Below are 18,753 nucleotides of genomic sequence, written 5' to 3' on the forward strand. Positions count from 1 at the left end.
AGCATTGTGGAGCTAATACCTTGAGAAAGCTAATTTTTCTTCTCTCAGCAATCAGCCACTGATAACCCGTAGGTCTTTGTTTAGGTCTGGGGCCTTGTGAAATTTTCCCTATCCACAATAGCATGCCACTGGTTTTGTCATTATGTAGATCTTGTTTAGGCAACTGTATTGTTGAGATTTCATGGGTGTAGTTCCCTATCATGTCTAGAAGACCCTATCTAGCAGCAAGTATCCTAGTCCTCTGGCTCTTACAGTCTTTCTGCCCCATCTTCCATGATGTTTTCTGAGCCTTAAGTATAGGGTTTATATTGTAGATGTGTCAGTTAGGGCTGGACAGCCTATGGTCACTTCTTCTCTTTGTTTTGACCAGATATGAATCTCTGTAATAGTCTCCCTCTGTTTCAAAAAGGATACTTTTTGATGACGGGTGTAAGGATAAATAAGTACTGTAGCTATAAGGATGAGTAAGTACTTAGAATACAGTTAAAAGTTATATTGATTTAGGAAAATGACAGTAGTAAGTTCTCTTTTGGGGCCTATTGCCTCTCCAGCCACAGATAATTGGCCAGGTTTGTAGTACCAAACACGAATACTGTTGATCAGGCCTTAAATCCAATTAGAGAATTGTTGGCCATTGTCAGGATAAAAATGTCATTATCGCACCATCTGGGATCATTGTTGTAGTTCCTAGCCTGTAGACTTTACAGTTGGGTAGGACCATCAATTGCTCTCCTTTCTAAGGAGTTTACATAGTACCTTCTCAGAAAGGAGTTTTCTTAGTTAGAGTTTCTATTGCTGTGAAGAGACATCATGATCATGCCAATTCTTATAAAGGAAAACATTGGGTGGCAGCTTACAGATTCAGAGGTTCCATCCATTATCATCATGGTGGGCATGGCAGTATGCAGGCAGATGTGGTGCTGGAGAGGTAACTGAGAGTTTTCCATCTTGCAGCCACACCACCTGATAATGCTACTCCCTTTGGGATCCATTTTCTTTCAAACCACCAACCCCAGGAGTCCACTGGGTCAGTTCCAGCTCAATTTCTCTAATTCCTGTGTCCAAAGTGTCTAGTATCTTTAGCCATAGGGTTTTATCTTCAAGTTCTGGGAAGCAAACAAAGGCCATAGCAATAGCTTATATTTTCTGTGACAGTCTCTTGGACTCTGCTTTCCAACGACCCTTTAGGCAGTCTCCTATGTCTGCTACAAAGACATTTTTGTTCAATAGTCTGTGACTCTTGAGGAGAAATGTGGAGTAACTCCATATAAACTGTACATGTGTGTTGTGCGTGTTATATATGTATTATAAAACGTTTACCTGTGGCTTCTTTAGACATCCTTAGTATTGTTTATCTCTTCCCTGACTCTCCCCTCTTATTACCCTCCTTGCTCACTCCCCAGTTAAAGCCTCCACTTTCCCCATATCTCGTACTTTCAGAATTCACTTTGACAATGGACTTTTCTCCATTTTGAAGTGTGTAACTATCACTCTGTTGTGTCTTCTGTCTGATCCTGCAGTCTCATGCTGTCCACCAATGTGGTATTAATTACAAGCATCCTAGGCCAAGTGTCAGATGATGACCCTGCCACCATACACCATGCAGGTGACTCTCTGACACCATCTGTCACTGGTGAGTATGCTGGTTGGGCTGCAATCTGGTCAGCCCCTTCAGGCTGGGATTTGCTTCTTTGTGTCCAAGGTTAAGCATTCATATTTGTGTTCACTTTTTTTAAAATACCATTGAACATTTTCAACTTTGGTTCAAGGATATAGTGTCTATGATAATTACTTTTCTACATGAAAAACCTTTAACTTTATCTTCCCATCGTTTTCTTTTGCTTATCTTTTGAAACATACATGCCCAATATTTAAATGCATATGTTAATTCTTCTCTGTATAGTTGTAAGGCTGATAATGGACTGTCAGTGGCGACTTATATCTATGCTGAAGTTTAGGGTTTTTTTTCCTGAAAAAAAAATGTAAAATAAAATTTGAAGACTAAATTCCTAGCTCCATTTAAAAACAGATTTATTTACATGAGTTTTGTAATTTTATGTTTAGGCCACACTAATATTACTTCCAAAATGCACAATTTATCTCAATTGATTACAGTCCTCTTAGAGGTCATTATGACCTACCAATGAGTCCACTTAAATGATTTTCCTTCTACCAGGTAGAATGAAGTGTCCTTTGCTTTTGTCAGCAGTCATAAATACTGGAAGACACAGTTCAGATAAATCATCTCAGCATTGTTATTCCTCCCTAAATCTATTTAACCAACTTTCAAATGTATCCCAAGAGAGAAACTTTGAAACTTTTTTCTTTTAGTAAGCTGGTTGGTATAATAAACAACACAGCCATTTTAATGATGTTATTTTGCATAAAATATTTGAACACCCTAATTAAATGTTTTAAAAATAGCTTTACTGAGGTATAATTTACATATTTTCAGGTTTACCCATTTTAAGTGTGCAATGTATTGATTTTAGGCTATGTGCAGAATTTTGTGACCATTGCCATGATCTCATTTTAGAACAGTGGTTCTCAACCTTCCTGATGCTGCAACCTTTAATACAGTTTCTCAGGTTGTGGTCACACGCCCCCCCCAACCATAAAATTATTTTCGTTGCTACTTCATAACTATAAATTTGGTAGTTATAAATTGTAATGTAAATATTTGTGTTTTCTGATGGTCTTAAGTGACCCCTGTGAAAAAGTCAGTAGACTCCAAAGGGACCATGACCCATAGGTTGAGAACCATTGTTTTAGAGGATTTCTGTCATTTTAAAAAAAGAAGCTTTGAGGGTTTGGAGAGATGGCTCAATGGTTAAGAGCACTGAGTGCTCTTACAGGTAGGACCTGGGTTCGATTCTCAACACCCACATGGCTGCTTACAACCATTGGTAACTCAAGTCCCAGGGGATTTGATGCTTTCTTCTGACCTCTGTGGGCACCAGGCATGCATGGTGTACATGCGTTCAGACAAAAATACTCATACACATAAAATAATAAAGTAAATGCATCTAAAATTTTTTTCAAAAAAAGAAACGTTGGGGGGTCATTGAGATGTCTCAGAAGGTAAAAATACTTGTCATGAAGCCTATGGAATAGAGTTTGATTGTTGCAGGTCTATAAGGTGGAATAAGAAAACCAAATCCATAGCTGGGCGGTGGTGGCGCACGCCTTTAATCCCAGCACTCGGGAGGCAGAGCCAGGTGGATCTCTGTGAGTTCGAGGCCAGCCTGGGCTACCAAGTGAGTTCCAGGAAAGGCACAAAGCTACACAGAGAAACCCTGTCTCGAAAAAAAAAAAAAAAAAAAAAGAAAAAGAAAAGAAAAGAAAACCAAATCCACAAAATGTTCCCTTACCTCCACACATATGCTATGGCATACACAGCACCTGCCCAGCACACACACACACACACACACACACACACACACACACACACACACACACAAACACACACGCCCTTGAGGCCATTGGCAGCTGCTCCTTTTGTGCCCCTGCTCCCGCCCCACTCGGATCACTGTTGATGCCTATCCTGGACGTCTCTTACACTAGAGGCAGACAGCGTGTGGTCCGTCTGTGTGCTAGCACAGGGTTTGTGTGTTTCATCCACTCAGAACTGTGAGTAAATGCTGTGTTCCCTAACTCTCTAGCACAGTGGGGAAAGTCAGAGTGGTGTGGTTCAGCGAGGGAAAGAAAGACTGAAGCCAGCGGTCGGCATCTGCCTCTTGTGTCTGTGAGTTTCTGCTACCGGCCCTCTGTTCAAGTCATTCACTTCCTTGACTTGATAATACATCTATAAATGGGAATCTGGTCATTTTCATTACCTATTTCAAAGCATTAGGAGAAGAAAGGAGATAAGATGAGGTGCTGCCAGAAGAACTGCAAAAGTATACAATATTAAAGTAGTTGTTTCTGCTGTAACAGACTTAGGATTAATGGGTTAAAAATTCCTTAGATCATTCTAGTCACAAAACCCACCGGTCCTACTTTCTCTCATTCACAAGGTCCATTTGTCTCACTGATTTATCCTCTGGTCAGCCTTGGTTAGCTGAACAGTTGTCTGCCCACTCTTGGGCTTCATGACTGAAGCAGGGAGTGGCTGTGACTCAATGGCAGTCATCTGCTGCGTGGAAGAAGGAGAATGTTAGGATTCCGCTGCCACTCCAGCTGCATGACTGCACGTGTGCAATTCAGTAGCTAAGTAAGGGGTCTTGCATCTCACGTCATCGGTGTGCTGCGTGATTGCACAAATGTGCGCAGCGTGGTCACGCAATCAGTGCATGTGTGGCGTAGCTCCATAAGCCCACCTGTGCATGTGCGGGGGAATCCTTAAAAATCCGGACACAGACTCCTCCCCTCTCTTCTCTCTGTTCTCCCCCCCCTTGCATATGTGTCTCCCCCAGGCCTGGTTACTCTCTTCTATGTCCCGTCCCCCTCCCCTCCCCAAATGAAGCTCTGATACTGTGTTTTGTTGTGTCTCATGACCTTTTTGCCCAGTAACAGCGCCGCTCATATTTTTAAAACAACAGAGAAGGCTTTGAGCAGAGCTGGACTGTCACCTTACCTGCGAAGTGTAACTTTTCAGAGCCAGTGTGTTGTGGTGACTTGGCCAGCCTTTATGATTCCTTTGAATATTTGGCTTCCAGTTACAGTAAGGTAAACTTTACTCATAATAAAAGAGAAAGGTAGTGATTTCCTCCACTCCTTTGGATAACTGTGTAGATAAGCACTTCTTCACTGAGCTACATCCCCAGACCCCTGAAAAGCGCTCGTTTTATACTAGAAAGCTAAGGAAACGTACAGGCACTCATTTGTTTTAAATTGAGCATTCCTTTAAAGAGCAGCTTCATACTGGAATACTATAGACTGCTTGTTTCCATGTCCCAAAGTAGCACCTCACCTGCACGCGCGCGCACGCACACACACACACACACACACACACACACACACACACACACACAGAGTTTTCCCTGTTCTCTAGACAAGTTACAAGACAGACGACTAGACTAAAACTCTTGAGAGTTCCTCTTTGAACAAGGCTGCCACTGAAGTGTGAAGTGTCTTGAGGGAGGAGTTTCTGGCACTGAAGTCTGAGCAGATTACATTTGTCCCTTTGCTTCTGACACTAGGCTTTCATTTGAAGGTGATCTCTGTTCTGTATGTTTCTCCATTGTAGGAATGTCTGGATCTTGAGGACTTTTCTTCAAGGATCATCAGTACTCCTCAGGATAGATGTGTCTCCTTCCTTCCTCATTTTTCTCCCTCAAAGTAGTTGTAATTCTGGTGTATTCCTAGGTTGTTTCCCCCTTTGCCATTTCATACCTCTCTCCCCATTCTTCACCTCCAGCATAGTTCCCCCTTCTGGGCCCGGATCATGTCCTTCCTGCTCTCTCTGCCTTTTCCTTAGCTACATCACCTCTGTCATTTCTTTCCCACCAGCTAATTGCTAATTGGGTTTCCTGTTCTGTTGGTGTGATAAAATTCCCTGACAAGAGCAGCTTAAGGAAGACAGGGTTTATTTTAATTTATTTTAATTCACAGTTCCAGGTTACAGCCCATTGTACCAGGGAGGGCTTGGGAGAACTGGTGAAATTACATCACAGTGAAGAGGAGAAAGGAATGAATTAACACATGCATGCCTATGCCAGCTTCTTTCTCCACTCAAGCACCTCAAGACACTCCCATCCCCACCTAGGGAATGGTGAAACCCTCAGTGGGCAAGCCTTCCCGAAACACAGGCAGGTTATGGGGTGAATTAGAAGGTAGCTTAATGTTAAGGCACTTTAATATGATGGTTTTGTTTCCTATTACCAAAATAAGCCATGTTCACTGTTAATGAAATTAATCATTCAGATACAATTATGAGCATTTCATATGTATCTTTCTTGACATACACATATATAAGTATAAATCAAAGTTTTATGATAGCCACCATTTTCTCTGTTATGCAATCTTTCCATGTCAAAACTATTGATAAAATTTATTCTGTTCTTTCAAAATTTTATTTATATTTTTATAGATTCATTTATATGTGTATGAATATTTTGCCTGCTTGTGTGTCTGTACCATGTGCATGCCTGATGCCCTTGAAGGTCAGAAAAGGGCATTGAATTCCCCTGGAACTGGAGTTGTGAGCTGCCGTATGGATGCTGGGAACTGAACTTGAGTTTTCTGCAAAAGCAGCAAGTGCTCACAACTGATCATCCACCTCACCTGTCCCTTCTAGAGACAGTCTTAATGTAGCCTTGGCTGCTCTGAAACTCCCTATGTAGACCAAGCTAGCCTCAAACTTAGAGATCTGCCTCCCAGACGCTATTCTGTTCTCTAGATAAATCATCATTTTCTTACTCTTACCCTGTTACTAGACAGTTATCTTCCTTTTTTTCTATCAAAATCATGTCAAGTTTTATTATACCTAATTTTTACATATCTGAGTATTGCCTAAGAATATCTTCATACTTAAAATGGTAGCAAAAGTAATTTTTGCTTTTTTTTTTTTTTTTACTTTATATATTTGTGTGACAGACTTTATTTTAGAACGCAGCTAGCTCAGAGAAGTTCTGTGGCCTGAAAATCCTGTTTGGAAAAGTGCTTCTTGTCCTTTGCCTGTTTGACTAATACCTGAGCACATGGAGAAAGGAGCAAAGGAAGAACTGTGCCCCGGGCATCTGAAGATGCATGGCGCCTTGCTCATGCTTTGCCATAAAGTTAGTCCTCCCAAAGGATCTGCTCATGCTTTGTCAAGTTAGTCCTCCCAAAGGATCCGCTCATGCTTTGTTATCAAGTTAGTCCTCCCAAAGGAATCCGTGTAAATACTTTGATCATGAAACATGAATTCATTCAAGTAATTGAATGACTGTTGGGACGTGCCTGCAGCTGTAGGACTAAGCTCTGTCTTACACTCATTATCAACTCTGCTTCTGTTTTTTATGCTATGAGTGTCTTCGGGTAATATTCTGCTCACTTCTCCATAGTACATGGAATCTCAAAGTGGTTTTAATTTGCATTTCTCTATTGGCAAAGGATATTGAACTTCTTTTTCATATTTCTTCTGAGAACTTTCTATTCAACTTATTAGGCCCATATTTTAGAATATTTGAAAGTTGGTGTTTTCATTTTTGCAGTTTGTACATTTCAGATATTAATACCTTTCCACTAAGTGGTGTATAGTCGACAAAAGTTTCATCTCATTCTTTGGGCACCTCGTCACTCTGCTGATTGTGTCCTTTGCTCTGAAAGGCTTTTAAATTTCGTGCAATCCATTTGTCAACTCTTGGGGCTTATTTCCTGTGCTGTTGGAGTCATTTCTCAGAGCCCCTGCCCAGGTCCACATCTACTGATACCTTCTAGCAGGTCTTAAAGTCTTTGATTGGTTTCACATTGATTCTTCCATGCAGAGTGAAAGTTGGGGATCTAATTTCATTCTTCTGCATGTGAATATCCAGTTTCTCCAATGCTGTTTATTGAAGACTTTCCCCTTCAGTTGTCAAAGTTGCCACAGATTAGATGGCTGTGTCTTTGAGGGCTTATTTCTGAGTCCTCCCTGTGTTCCACTGTCTGTTTGTGTGTTTCCTCTAGCATTGTTCCTCTGCTTAGAATCTTCTTGGGTCTTTTCTTACCTCTTTCCTCACAAGTAACTTCTGTGGACTCTCTTGCTGTTGGTGTCTGGCTTTATTCTACCATGACCTGATATGATACAAAGAATTATTTCACTTCATTTGTATTTGTACTTTATCTCTTCTGACTCATTGTGATTTGAAATCTACTTTTTCAGGTATCAAAATAGCTGTGTCAAGTTGGTTGAAGCTTCCATTTGATGGTTTTATTTCTGTCCTTCAATTTTTCCCATTTATTAAAAATAGATTGTTTTCTTACATAATATATTCTGATTATTATTTCTTCTCATCTGCTTCTTCAACCTCCTACTTACCTCCTCTTCTATTCAGATCCACCCCTTTCTGTCTTTCATTAGAAAACAACAATACTAATAAAATAAAATAAGATAAAACAAAAACTAACACATCAGGATTAGACAAAACCAACAGAAGGAAAAGAGCCCAAGAGACGGCAAAAGAAACAGAGACCCACTCATTTGCACACTCAGGAATCCCATAAAAACATTAAACTAGAGACCATAATATGTATACAAAGGACCTGTAGGGTAAAAAAAAAGAGAAGGAAAAATACATTAATAAAAATGAAAAAATAATAAGATAAAATTAAAACAAACAAACCACACAGGAAGAGCCCTGACATGACAAGGAACTTCCAAAGATACCACTGAGTTCATTTCCTGTTGGGCATGCAGCCTATTCTAAGAGTAGTTTGTTTCTCTAGTGACTCTCTGTTGGAGGAAACTTAAGTTTTCATTTGCAAGTGGTTATCAATTGGAGAGTATTTCTGGGTTAGAAATGGGGGCATGCATTCCATTTTCCTTTCAGCTGTGGGACCGCAACTAGTGCAGTCCTGTGTAGGCCTGATGCATGTTGCCTCAGTCTCTGTGAGTTCATATGAGAATAGATCCTGGTGATTTAGAAGGCCTTGTTTCCTTGGTGTCCTCAATCCCCTCTGGCTGTTACACTCTCTCCATCTCATCTTCCTCAGGGTTCCCTGAGTCATGAGGGGAGGGATGTGATAGCAACATCTCATTTAGGGCTTAGAGTGTTCTAAAGTCCCTCACTCTCTGCATAATGAGTGTATGGCTGTGGGTCTCTGTTTTTGTTCCCATCTGTTGTAGGAAGAAGCTTCTCTGATGATGGCTGAGCAAGGAATTGATCTATGAGTACAGCAGAATGCCATTAGAAGTCCCTTTATTTTTTAAGTTCTTAGAACAGTAGTATTTGGTTTTACCCTAGGTCTAGTGTCAGGTTCTTGGTTACCCAAGCAGAGTCAGGTATGGGTTCCATCTAATGGAATGAGCCTTAAGTCAATCCAGATATTAGTTGATTACTCCTACAAGCTTTGTGCCACCATAACACTAGCATACCATGCAGGCAGGACACTATTGTCCATCTAATGGTTTGTGGCTAGCTTGGTTTTTACATTTCTCTTTTGGTAGTGTACAGAGTACCTTCCTGTACCAAAGATGCTAGAACACAGGGGTGAAGGCTTTATGCAGGCACCAGCTTGACTTCTCCATCTTCACTGAGTGGTGTAGGTGTTGTCTTCAGCAATGGGGCCTTGCCATCAGTTTGTGGAAAGCAATCTATAGTCTTGACAACAGACTGAGTTTTGGGGGGTTCCTATGGGACCTCTTTGCCTAACAACCCAATTATCTGTGACCCAGTCCTGAGACCAGAAGCTTCATTTGGTGACAAGAGATGGCTAGCTGGGGCTCTGTCTCCCCCATTATTTGGTGATTTCATTTAGAACATATATGTCTATATTTTAGAAAGCTTCTACTGTATTAAGTTTCTGAACCACTCCTTAAATGGTCCTTAATTTTAGCTGTCTCTTGCTATATTCCCTTTCTCAACCTCTTCTTCACTCCTCCTATCCAATTGATCCTCTTACCACAGTCCCCTCAACACCCCCCATCCATCCATAACTATCTATTCTAGTTCTCTTTCCTAGGGAGATCTATCTGTGCCCCGACCCCAGTCCTTTATTCTATACCTACCTCTATGGTTCTACAGATTGTAGCTTTATTATCATAGACTTAATAGCTAATATCCACATATAAGTGGATACATAGCATATTTGTCTTTCTGGGTATGGGATACCTCACTCAGGATGATTTTTTTCTAGTTCCATCCATGTTCCTGAGAATTTCACTTCCAGGCCCTCTGGCTTTTTGAGTCTCCATGGAGAAGTCAAGATTTGTTCTAATAGGTCTGTCATATGTTACTTGGTTTTTCTCCCTTGTAACTTAGAACTGTTGTGGAATATTATTTTAAAATGTATTGCATTTTTTCCTACTGCTTTTGTTAACAATGCAAAGATGTGTTAAATTTGTTTGATTAAATAAAATTAACATGTGAGCGGGAGGCTGAGTCAGGAAGTAGCTGACAGGAAGTGGTAGGGAGGAACCACATAGAGGTAGAGTTCTTAAGTGGGGACTAAGCAGAAGGACAGTTGGGTTTTTTGGAAGATGCCAGCAAAGGGAGAAAGCTAACTACTTGCCATTCAGCTTCTCTGAGCAAGCAGAATTCTACTTCAACCTTTGAATTGTGAGTTCTTTAGAGGGATAGAGATCTAGATAAAGTTTCCCTTAGTAGCTTTGGAAGAGTCGGTGCCTGAGGGAACAGAATCCCCTCAGGCTGCAGCCCTTTGGCCAAACCACTGCTGATAGGAGTGGAGGTGCAGTCTCTGATTAAGACACAACCTTTGCTTAAGGGGCAGCCACTGTAAATAATAATAATAATAATAATAATAATAATAATAATAAACAGTTGACAACAATTTAGCATTCTTTTTTTGTTCTGTATGTTTAGTGTTATGTGCTGAGTGGCGCTTTCTTTTCTGGTCTAGTCTATTTGGTGTTCTCTACGATTCCTGTATTTTGATAGGCATCTCATTCTTTAGGTTATGGAAATTTTCTTCTATGATTTTGTTGAAAATATTTTGTCTGGGGGCTGGAGAGATGGTTTAGATCTTAAGAGCACTGGCTACTCTTCTGAAGATCCTGAGTTCAATTCCCAGCAACTACATGGTGGCTCACAACCATCTATAATGGGATCTGGTGCATTCTTCTGGCCTGCAGGCAAACACTCTAGCAGGATACTGTGTGCATAGTAAATAAATAAGTAAATCTAAAAAAAAAAAAAAAAGACAAGGAAAAAAATTTTTATCTGTCTTTGACCTGGATTTCTTTTTCTTCTATTCCTATTCATAGATTTGGTCTTTTCATGCTGTCCCAGATTTCCTGGATGTTTTATGCTAGGAGTTTTTAGATTTAATATTTTCTTTGATGGAGGTATCCATCTTTTTATTCTATTGTGTTTTCAATGCCTGAAATTCTCTCTTCCCTCTCTTATATTTTGCTGCTGAGACTTGCCTCTGAGGTTCCTGTTCAAGTTCCTAAATTCTTTATTTGTAGATTTCCCTCACTTTGGGTTTTCTCCATTGATTCTATTTCCCTTTTAGGGTCTTGACTGTTTTATTTCTCTTATTTACCCACTCTTTGTTTCATTTCATGCATGTCTTCCTGGTAAGCTGTCTTCACTTGAATTTATGGTCCCCATATTCAGAGAGAGTAGCGGCTGCCGTAACAGCGCTGACTTCTGTAGGAGACCCCCGGGCCCTTCTTTTGTGTCCCCACTAAGGTTCAGATACATCAATATGAGGTGTGGACTGGAGGGAAATGTAGTTTATAATCTTCGGAGATATGTGTATTGATTAAGTCATAAAACAAGAAAGGCGTGGGAAAGGGACAAAAGAGTGAATAAAGTATGAATGAGAGGAAGGATGTATGGGTAAGTCATTGAGACAATATTACAGAGTGGGGAGAGAGAAAAGAAGGTCCTGAACACCTGAGGAACAACTAAACAAAGTTTAAAAAAAAAAAGAGTATAAATAAAAATAAGAATTAAAAAAAAGTGGGAAGGTAGTGTAGCCTGGATGACTCTTCTTGTCGGGATGACTGGGTTCTAGCTCTCCTGAAGTCTTTCATAGCTGGTTCTGCAGCTGGGGGAGGGGCTGCTAGTCTCAGTGATCCAATCAAGTTCCTTAGGATGTCCTTCCTGCTGAGAGCTTTCTACCCAGAGTTCTCTTTTCTGATGCCAGGTACAACTTCATCTCTGGTGTGTTATACATTGTCCTATCTGCGGGCTTTTCTGTGCCTGCGGCTCTGTGGGTAGAGAAGACCTGCCCCCTCAGCCCGCTCACACTTACCCTTGTCACTTGCGGGACTCTTCTTAGCGGTGCCTGTTAGCGGCCCACAGGACCGCACCCGATTCAGCAGTGTGCCGCTTCATTCCCACAGTGTCACTGTCCTTCCCAGGCTGTCCACTCCAGGACACTAGTGGAGAGTCTGTTTGCCATCTACTTCACAACTGGGCCTCTGTCTCCACAGCCTGCACTGCTTCTGCGGTCTGGAGATCCGCTGTGTCCTGGCCCTGGGCACGTCTCGACAACCTCGTCAGTCCTTTTCCTCTTTGCTGTTCTTTATCCTCATTTCATTGATGCCAGGCCAAATCCGTTCTTTAAACCCAGGCAATTTGTGTAATTCTTAAAAAACACCAGCAAGAAATGTAGTTTTTTATAAACCTCACATAAGAGACGGGTTATAAGTCGTACTTTAAATTCTAGCATAGATGCCTTCTGGAATGATCCTACTTGAATACAGATGCACATGTCTTAGTATCACCTGTCTTCAAAACAAAACAAACACCCTTCCTTCCTTGTTAGTGTTTTTCCCTGCAACTACAGTTACTTCTCCATTTCCCATCCACAGGATCAAACAGTGGTTTTTATCTGCTCTTTCAACCTCATTTGGTCCCTCCCTACGACAGGTTTTCTTCTCCTCTGTCCTTTGCTTTCTTTTGTACCCTGGATGCACAGAACAGAATTGATTAGTCTTCGTGATATAGAAGATGCTCACTTGTGACTCCTGTAAGCAGTGGTTCTAAACCTGTGGATCATGACCCCGTTGGGGTCGAATACAGACAGCTTGTATATCAGATATTCACATTACAATTCATGACAGTAGCAAAATGACAGTTATGAATTATAGTTAGCAACAAAAATAATTTTGTGGTTGGGATCATCACAACATGAGGAACTGTATTAAGCGGTCACAACATTAGGAAGGTTGAAAACCACTGTTTTAAACAATAATGATCCATAAAAACTTTGAAACACAGAAAAAATAATGTAACAAATGTGTGTGATCCCATTACTTGTAATTAACAAATGTTAACATTTTACCCTAGTTCCCCAGGAAATTAATAAAGAAAAGAAACTAAATAGAGTCCCCAGTTTTAGCCCTTTTTTAAGAAGATGGTCACCAGTGACACCGTGTCCATGTGTAAGAACAAGGTCCTTGGGTGGGAAGTGATGAACTGCAGAGCAGAAATTGGAGGAGGTGGCTGTAACTTTACTCCAGCACAGCAATCACTGTCACTTAGGCAACACTCATGTGCCCATCATTGCTCTCCTTCTGTGCACATATGAAGTCACTGAAGGCTGGAAGAGCCCTGTGCTGGGTGCCTGGAACCAGAGGGCCTGGAAGAGGCAGGGTGTGAAGCCGGTGTGTGGCTTTAGAACTTGTGCACAGCACCTCTGAACTGTCAAGTGTTAATTGTGTTAGAAGGTTCAAAGGTGGCTTGGGATTCCTTCTCTCTAACATTAAAAAAAGGACAGCCATGTGGTATTTTATGTTGAAATTTGTTTTTGTGTTGAGACAAGTAATTTCTGCTGCTCAGAATTACCAATGAGGTCATCTTAACCCTTTGGCATTGCAACTGTCAAGTCAAACTAGAAATCTTAACTATTTTACCCTGTGTCTCTGCATGTCCGTATGCCTGCTGTTCTTCTGCCTTGCTACATGAACCTTGGGTTAGAGATTTTCCTCCCAATAGGACTTAGGACAAAAATTTAAGATTGTGTGTGTTTTCCTTATTAGGAGTTTTTTAGTTGAAACTTCTTCTTTCTACCCTTTGAGGTGTATTTATTGTTTTCTCTGATATTGTCTTATGCCTATTATTATGCCTTCCAAGTGAGTATTAAAGCTTTCTATCTTCCTGTAAGATAGTTAACCGTGAATACCTTTGTGTGTGCAGTTTCTCAAAGCCTTTCAGAATCACAGGATTCTTTCAAATCCTAATTACTGCAAATCTGCTGTTTGTGTAATGCTATCCGGCCAGCAGCTGCTTCGTATGAAGAGAGACTAAGAGCTCTTTTTGGTTTTGTTCATTTAAAATCATTTGCTTCGTATTTAATATCTGCAGAGAACGCAGTCACATCACAGTAGAATGTGCTGTTGTGAATTTTGGATTGTTTCCATGGGTTCCGCCTTACATCTGCATGGTGTTTAAAGCCAATGCTTCCTTTCTCTTCGCAGTCATTCAGGGCCTCTTGCCTCATAATCCAATGTCATGCTGAATGACAGAAAATTGAAGTTGAATTTATTTGACTATAGAGAAGGACTGCACAGAACAATACACTTATTTAAGAACTCCTTGCCTCAGAAACTGAAGGAGCTGTTTTGTGCAGGTGGCTTAGACTCTCTGCTGCTTATCCTGACTATGTTCCTTTATTTATTAAAGACAGGAACTGGGCATTCTGCTTCGGAAAACAAAGGGCCCTGCTATCTACCAGAACCTTTAATAAGTCTGTGTGATGCTTACACATCATTCAGAACCAAAGAGACACATCCTATGTTTTTGTTTTTTAAAATAATCCTTAGGACTTCCTGATTATAAAAAATACTACCAAAAAATGAAAAGCAGCCATGAAAATATATGAATCAACTCCCAATAACACACCAGGGGGCTTTTTACATTGTGAGTTATTTGTAATGAATTGTGTTTCCTCAGCTCTAGGTGATCTCTTTTCTCCTTAAATAAAATACTTTCGTTACTGGCACTGCTTATATTTTTCTTTCTGTTTACTTGGTGCAACAACCTTCATGGATTCTTGTTTTACAAGGTGAAACATTTATTTACTTTACCGATATTCAGAGCTGTTTTAAGACACGTGGCAAACAGTCATGGGACAGTGTTTCCTCTGCTGGTTCTGCACTGTGACCCAAAGGTTCACCTATGTTTGTCCTGAAAGTGAGAAGAGAAGAGAAAACGTGGTAAAGAGCCACAGAAGTTCACCAGCTCTGTCATTACTCATGCATAGGGTCCTTGGCATGCTTTGTCTCAGTGGGAACCTGGTAAATTCTGGAACTCTGGCACATCTGTATATTCAAGTGTGAGCCTTAGAATACTTTTTAATGTTACCAGAGTGAGCTTGAATTAGTGGCTATTTTCAGCATCTACTATTCTACTAACTCTCAGGTAATTGAGAATTAATTACATAAAATGTACATACAAAGTAACAGTTCTTTGGGGATTTATTTTAAAGTTAATCAGTTTTAACTATAGCCACACTTAGAAATAATACAAAATTTATCCCATGGGCTCAGATCCATGCTTAATCTAGTTTATGATTCTATCCTGACAGAAGTACAAAGAGCATTCAACAAGAAAGCAAACTTGTCCTCAGTGTTGTCAGCCCCATAAAATTAGTCACAAGGACACCATGTCTTTCTAGCTTTCATTAGTAAAACAATATTTCTTATTTGGTAAAGTGTATCTCCTTAGAAGTCCAGAGACTACAGCTGGTCCAGACACCACTCACCACACTCCTTTGACAAATATACTGTTCACTTGTGGCTTTTGTGTTTCCAGAGTCACTGTGAGCAAGAAAGACTTAAGGCTCAGGCAGGACTCGGTGTGAGCCACTGAATCACGCCACAGCTTGCTGAGTGAACTTTAGGAAGCCAATTACTTTCCTCTTTCCTCTTTCCACTTGGAAAAACCAAAATACCTGCTTCCTCCTCTGGTAACTGTGCCACAAATGAAATAAGGCAGAGCAAGGCTCCATGCTTGGCACTTGGACATAGGATGCCCTCAGTGAACACCTGCTCCTGCCTCTTCATTCTCCAGAGACTGCGTCAAAACCTGCCGGCCGGCAGCGTGTCTGACCCACAGGAGCTTAAGAACACAGTGACATGGTGCAGACCGTTCAAAATAAGGCTTCCGGGCTTTGAAAGATTTTTACCAAAAAGTATATTTCCTATTATTTTCTCTTCCATTAATGGGAAAAAGTGTACCCTGAAAATATCATTAGTAAGTCAGGAATTGAATCTTGTTTTGAGGGGTCTTCCCCTCAGCAGACTTAAACATCTTCAGAAAGTTTAGCAGCTAGCTGATTGATTTTCTGATTTCAAGAATAGGACAATGGACCCAGAGAGGATCTCTCTCTCTCTCTCTCTCTCTCTCTCCTTCCCTTCCTCCCTCCCCCCCCTCTCATTCTTCATTTGAAAAATGAGACAGTTCGAACCTGTCTGGCATTTTGAAGGGATAAAGTTAAATAATGCATGTGAGGAGACGTTGGTCAAAGCAAACAGACATTTCATTAGCTAGGTGGTGAACTTTAAGGACTATTGTGCAGCATGGTCATTATTAGTTAATAACATCATCAAATAATTTTAAGGGTAAATTTGAAGTGTTCACACCTCAAAAAAATAAGAACTGGTGTAGTACATGGTTTAATAATAAGCATGACTTATTCCATATTGTATCCATGTTTCAAAATATGGTGTACATGATAGACACAAAATTTTATATGTTCATTAAAATAATTAAAAATAATGTTTTTGAAAACACTGAGATAAAAAAAGGTTTTAATATAAATGCCTGGTAAATCTTTATGAGAACATTTGTTTAGAATGAATTTACTTCTGATTTGAGAAATTAGCCCATTGTTTAAAAAAAAAGAGATAAAAAATGTTGAAGATTAACAGAAGTTTGGTGATGTGCTTTTTATGGTGCTGCATAAAAAATTTCAAGTTTACTATTAAAAATAGGTTAAAAGTAGGATATTAAAACACTTCAGGTGGCTAGAACATAAAAACTTTACAATTCCCTTGTTTTGAATGTCTTTTTTCTGTATAAACTGTTAAGTCCATTTTGTGTAGTCTCCTTTCATACCTTAAGTGATTTCCAGAGTGTTAAATACCCATAGGCTGTCCGTGGAGTGGCGTTCAGACCACACTCACAGTCGCCTAGCGCCAGGACTCTGCCTAAGACAAAACTCTATACACATTACACATGGCTTCTTGAATAACTCTCTTCAAATACTTCCTTAATTTCCTAAATGAAGACTATGTGGAAGCCAATTTCCAAAGTATTCTCTTGTCTCTTAAAGTTATTAAAATGCCTTTTAGATACTACTCAGAGTTAACAAACTCTCAAACATGCACCTGGCATATGATTTGTCTATTTCATTTCTACCCAGAAGACTCAGTTGGTTTGGGAACAGAAAAAGGAGCTCAGAGGGCCAAACATTTTAAGAAGTAAGCCAAATGATCAGAAATATCTGGAGTGTGCCAGCCACACAAATTTCCTTTGAAAACACTAGAAAGGTTAGCTTATTAGGTGTCTATAAATTAGCATGATGGTAAGGAGAGAAAGGGCCAAGACATGTGAGGTATATGGAGTGTTGCGTGAACCACGAGCATGTTGCATAGAACCATACAGGCAATGGTCTTTGTGTTGTTCTTTGGAAACTAAACGGAAACTTCAGAAGAGTTTGGTTTAGTTTGTGGAAAACCGCGACCCTGGTATACTAAGGAGCATGCTGTGTCGTTTCAGACCTACAGTGTCAAGTAGATGCCCTTGGGTTGAGACTTCAGAAGACAGCGATGGAGCTGGACAGCTGTAAAGAGACGCTCATGTAAGGTGCAATATTAAACAGCTCTAAGGGGGGGGGGGCTTGTCCATCGATGTGTCCCAAAACAAAGACTTTGTAAAGACCCAGTGTGTCGTCTTTGGGCAATGGTTGTGTAGGTGATGGTCTGCTGTGGCTTCTCTTGGCTCTCTTGTGGCCTACATTAAATATTAAAGGACCTGTCACCATTTTATCTCAGTGAAGTATAGAACTTATGAGTCCCCCAGTATAGAGTTGTTTCTCAGCCTCTTGGCTATAATCAAGTATAGAAGTTACCTAGCATATCAGTGATTTCTCTAGATGTTCAGATGAAGTAATTATCTCATTTTCCCCCTTGTATTCATTTCTTTACTGTCTACAATATTTAAATTTTCTGAATTGTTATTTCTTAAAATATCTAATTTTAAATTCAAAACAGAGTGCTTTTGAAATGTTGACTATGTTTTATGAAAATGAGAAAGAATCATTGGAAAGCAAATGATAAGAAAATGACCTTATAACATGTTCAGAGGTGGGAAAATGCTCAGTGGATCAGGCACTTACTGTGTGAAATCCTGTGTTTTGGATACCCAGAGCCCACTTAAAGCGAGGCATGTAGCACCTGTCTATGACCTCAGTGTTTCTGTGATAAGATGGGAGCAGGAGAACCTCTGGAAGCCTGGCGTTAGCAAAGGCCAGAACAGAGACCCTATCTCAAACATGTGCCCCATGGCATATACATGACACACATATGCCTCTACACACACAGAGACCCTATCTTAAACATGTGCCCCATGATACATACATGCCTCTACACACACATGCCTCTACACACACACAGACCCTATCTCAAACATGATGGAAGACAAAGACCTGTACATGGGCCCCATGCCTCTACACATACAGAGGTTTGCATTATACACAGAGAGGGGGAAGAGGAAGAAAGAGAGATAGGGAGGAAGAGAGAGAGGGGAGGAGAGAGGAAGAAAGAGAGAGAGATGCATCATACACTATAAAAATTACCCAGAAAAGTATTTGTTTTAAAAATTAATTTATTACAGGAATTTGAAAGACTACTTTACATAAACATGGTATATCTATAATTTTAATGCTAAAATAAAATGCAAATGATCTTTGAAAATAAAATACACCATTCTATTTCTTGATGTATAATCTGGGAGCTCTGGTTTCAGTTCCTGTTCAGTTCACAAGGCTCAGCCTCATAAATATAAATATTTAGGATGCTTAGCGACCAAATGTTTGTGTTGACCATGGCTGTTCCTAAGAACAATGTGTTTAATCAAATACTGAACAACATAAAAAAGAACAAAGTCCAGAAATGTCCAATCAAATTAGTGGCTAGTTAGATTAGTTGTAGCA

General features: G+C 40.2%; 1 protein-coding gene across 5 annotated transcripts in view; it reads left to right on the forward strand.

The window, feature by feature from the left end:
• The window catches only part of Lekr1 (leucine, glutamate and lysine rich 1), a 183,175-nt gene that overhangs the window by 91,260 nt on the left and 73,162 nt on the right, over positions 1 to 18,753 (forward strand). For all 5 annotated transcript variants that reach the window (XM_006972624.4, XM_076574196.1, XM_015989713.3 and 2 more), the window contains one exon: positions 17,319 to 17,400. In XM_006972624.4, the coding sequence (XP_006972686.1) occupies positions 17,319 to 17,400 (82 nt within the window). The remainder of the gene's footprint in view (positions 1 to 17,318; positions 17,401 to 18,753) is intronic.

This window comes from Peromyscus maniculatus, chromosome 6 (genome assembly GCF_049852395.1).
Source record: "Peromyscus maniculatus bairdii isolate BWxNUB_F1_BW_parent chromosome 6, HU_Pman_BW_mat_3.1, whole genome shotgun sequence".
Taxonomy (NCBI): domain Eukaryota; kingdom Metazoa; phylum Chordata; class Mammalia; order Rodentia; family Cricetidae; genus Peromyscus; species Peromyscus maniculatus.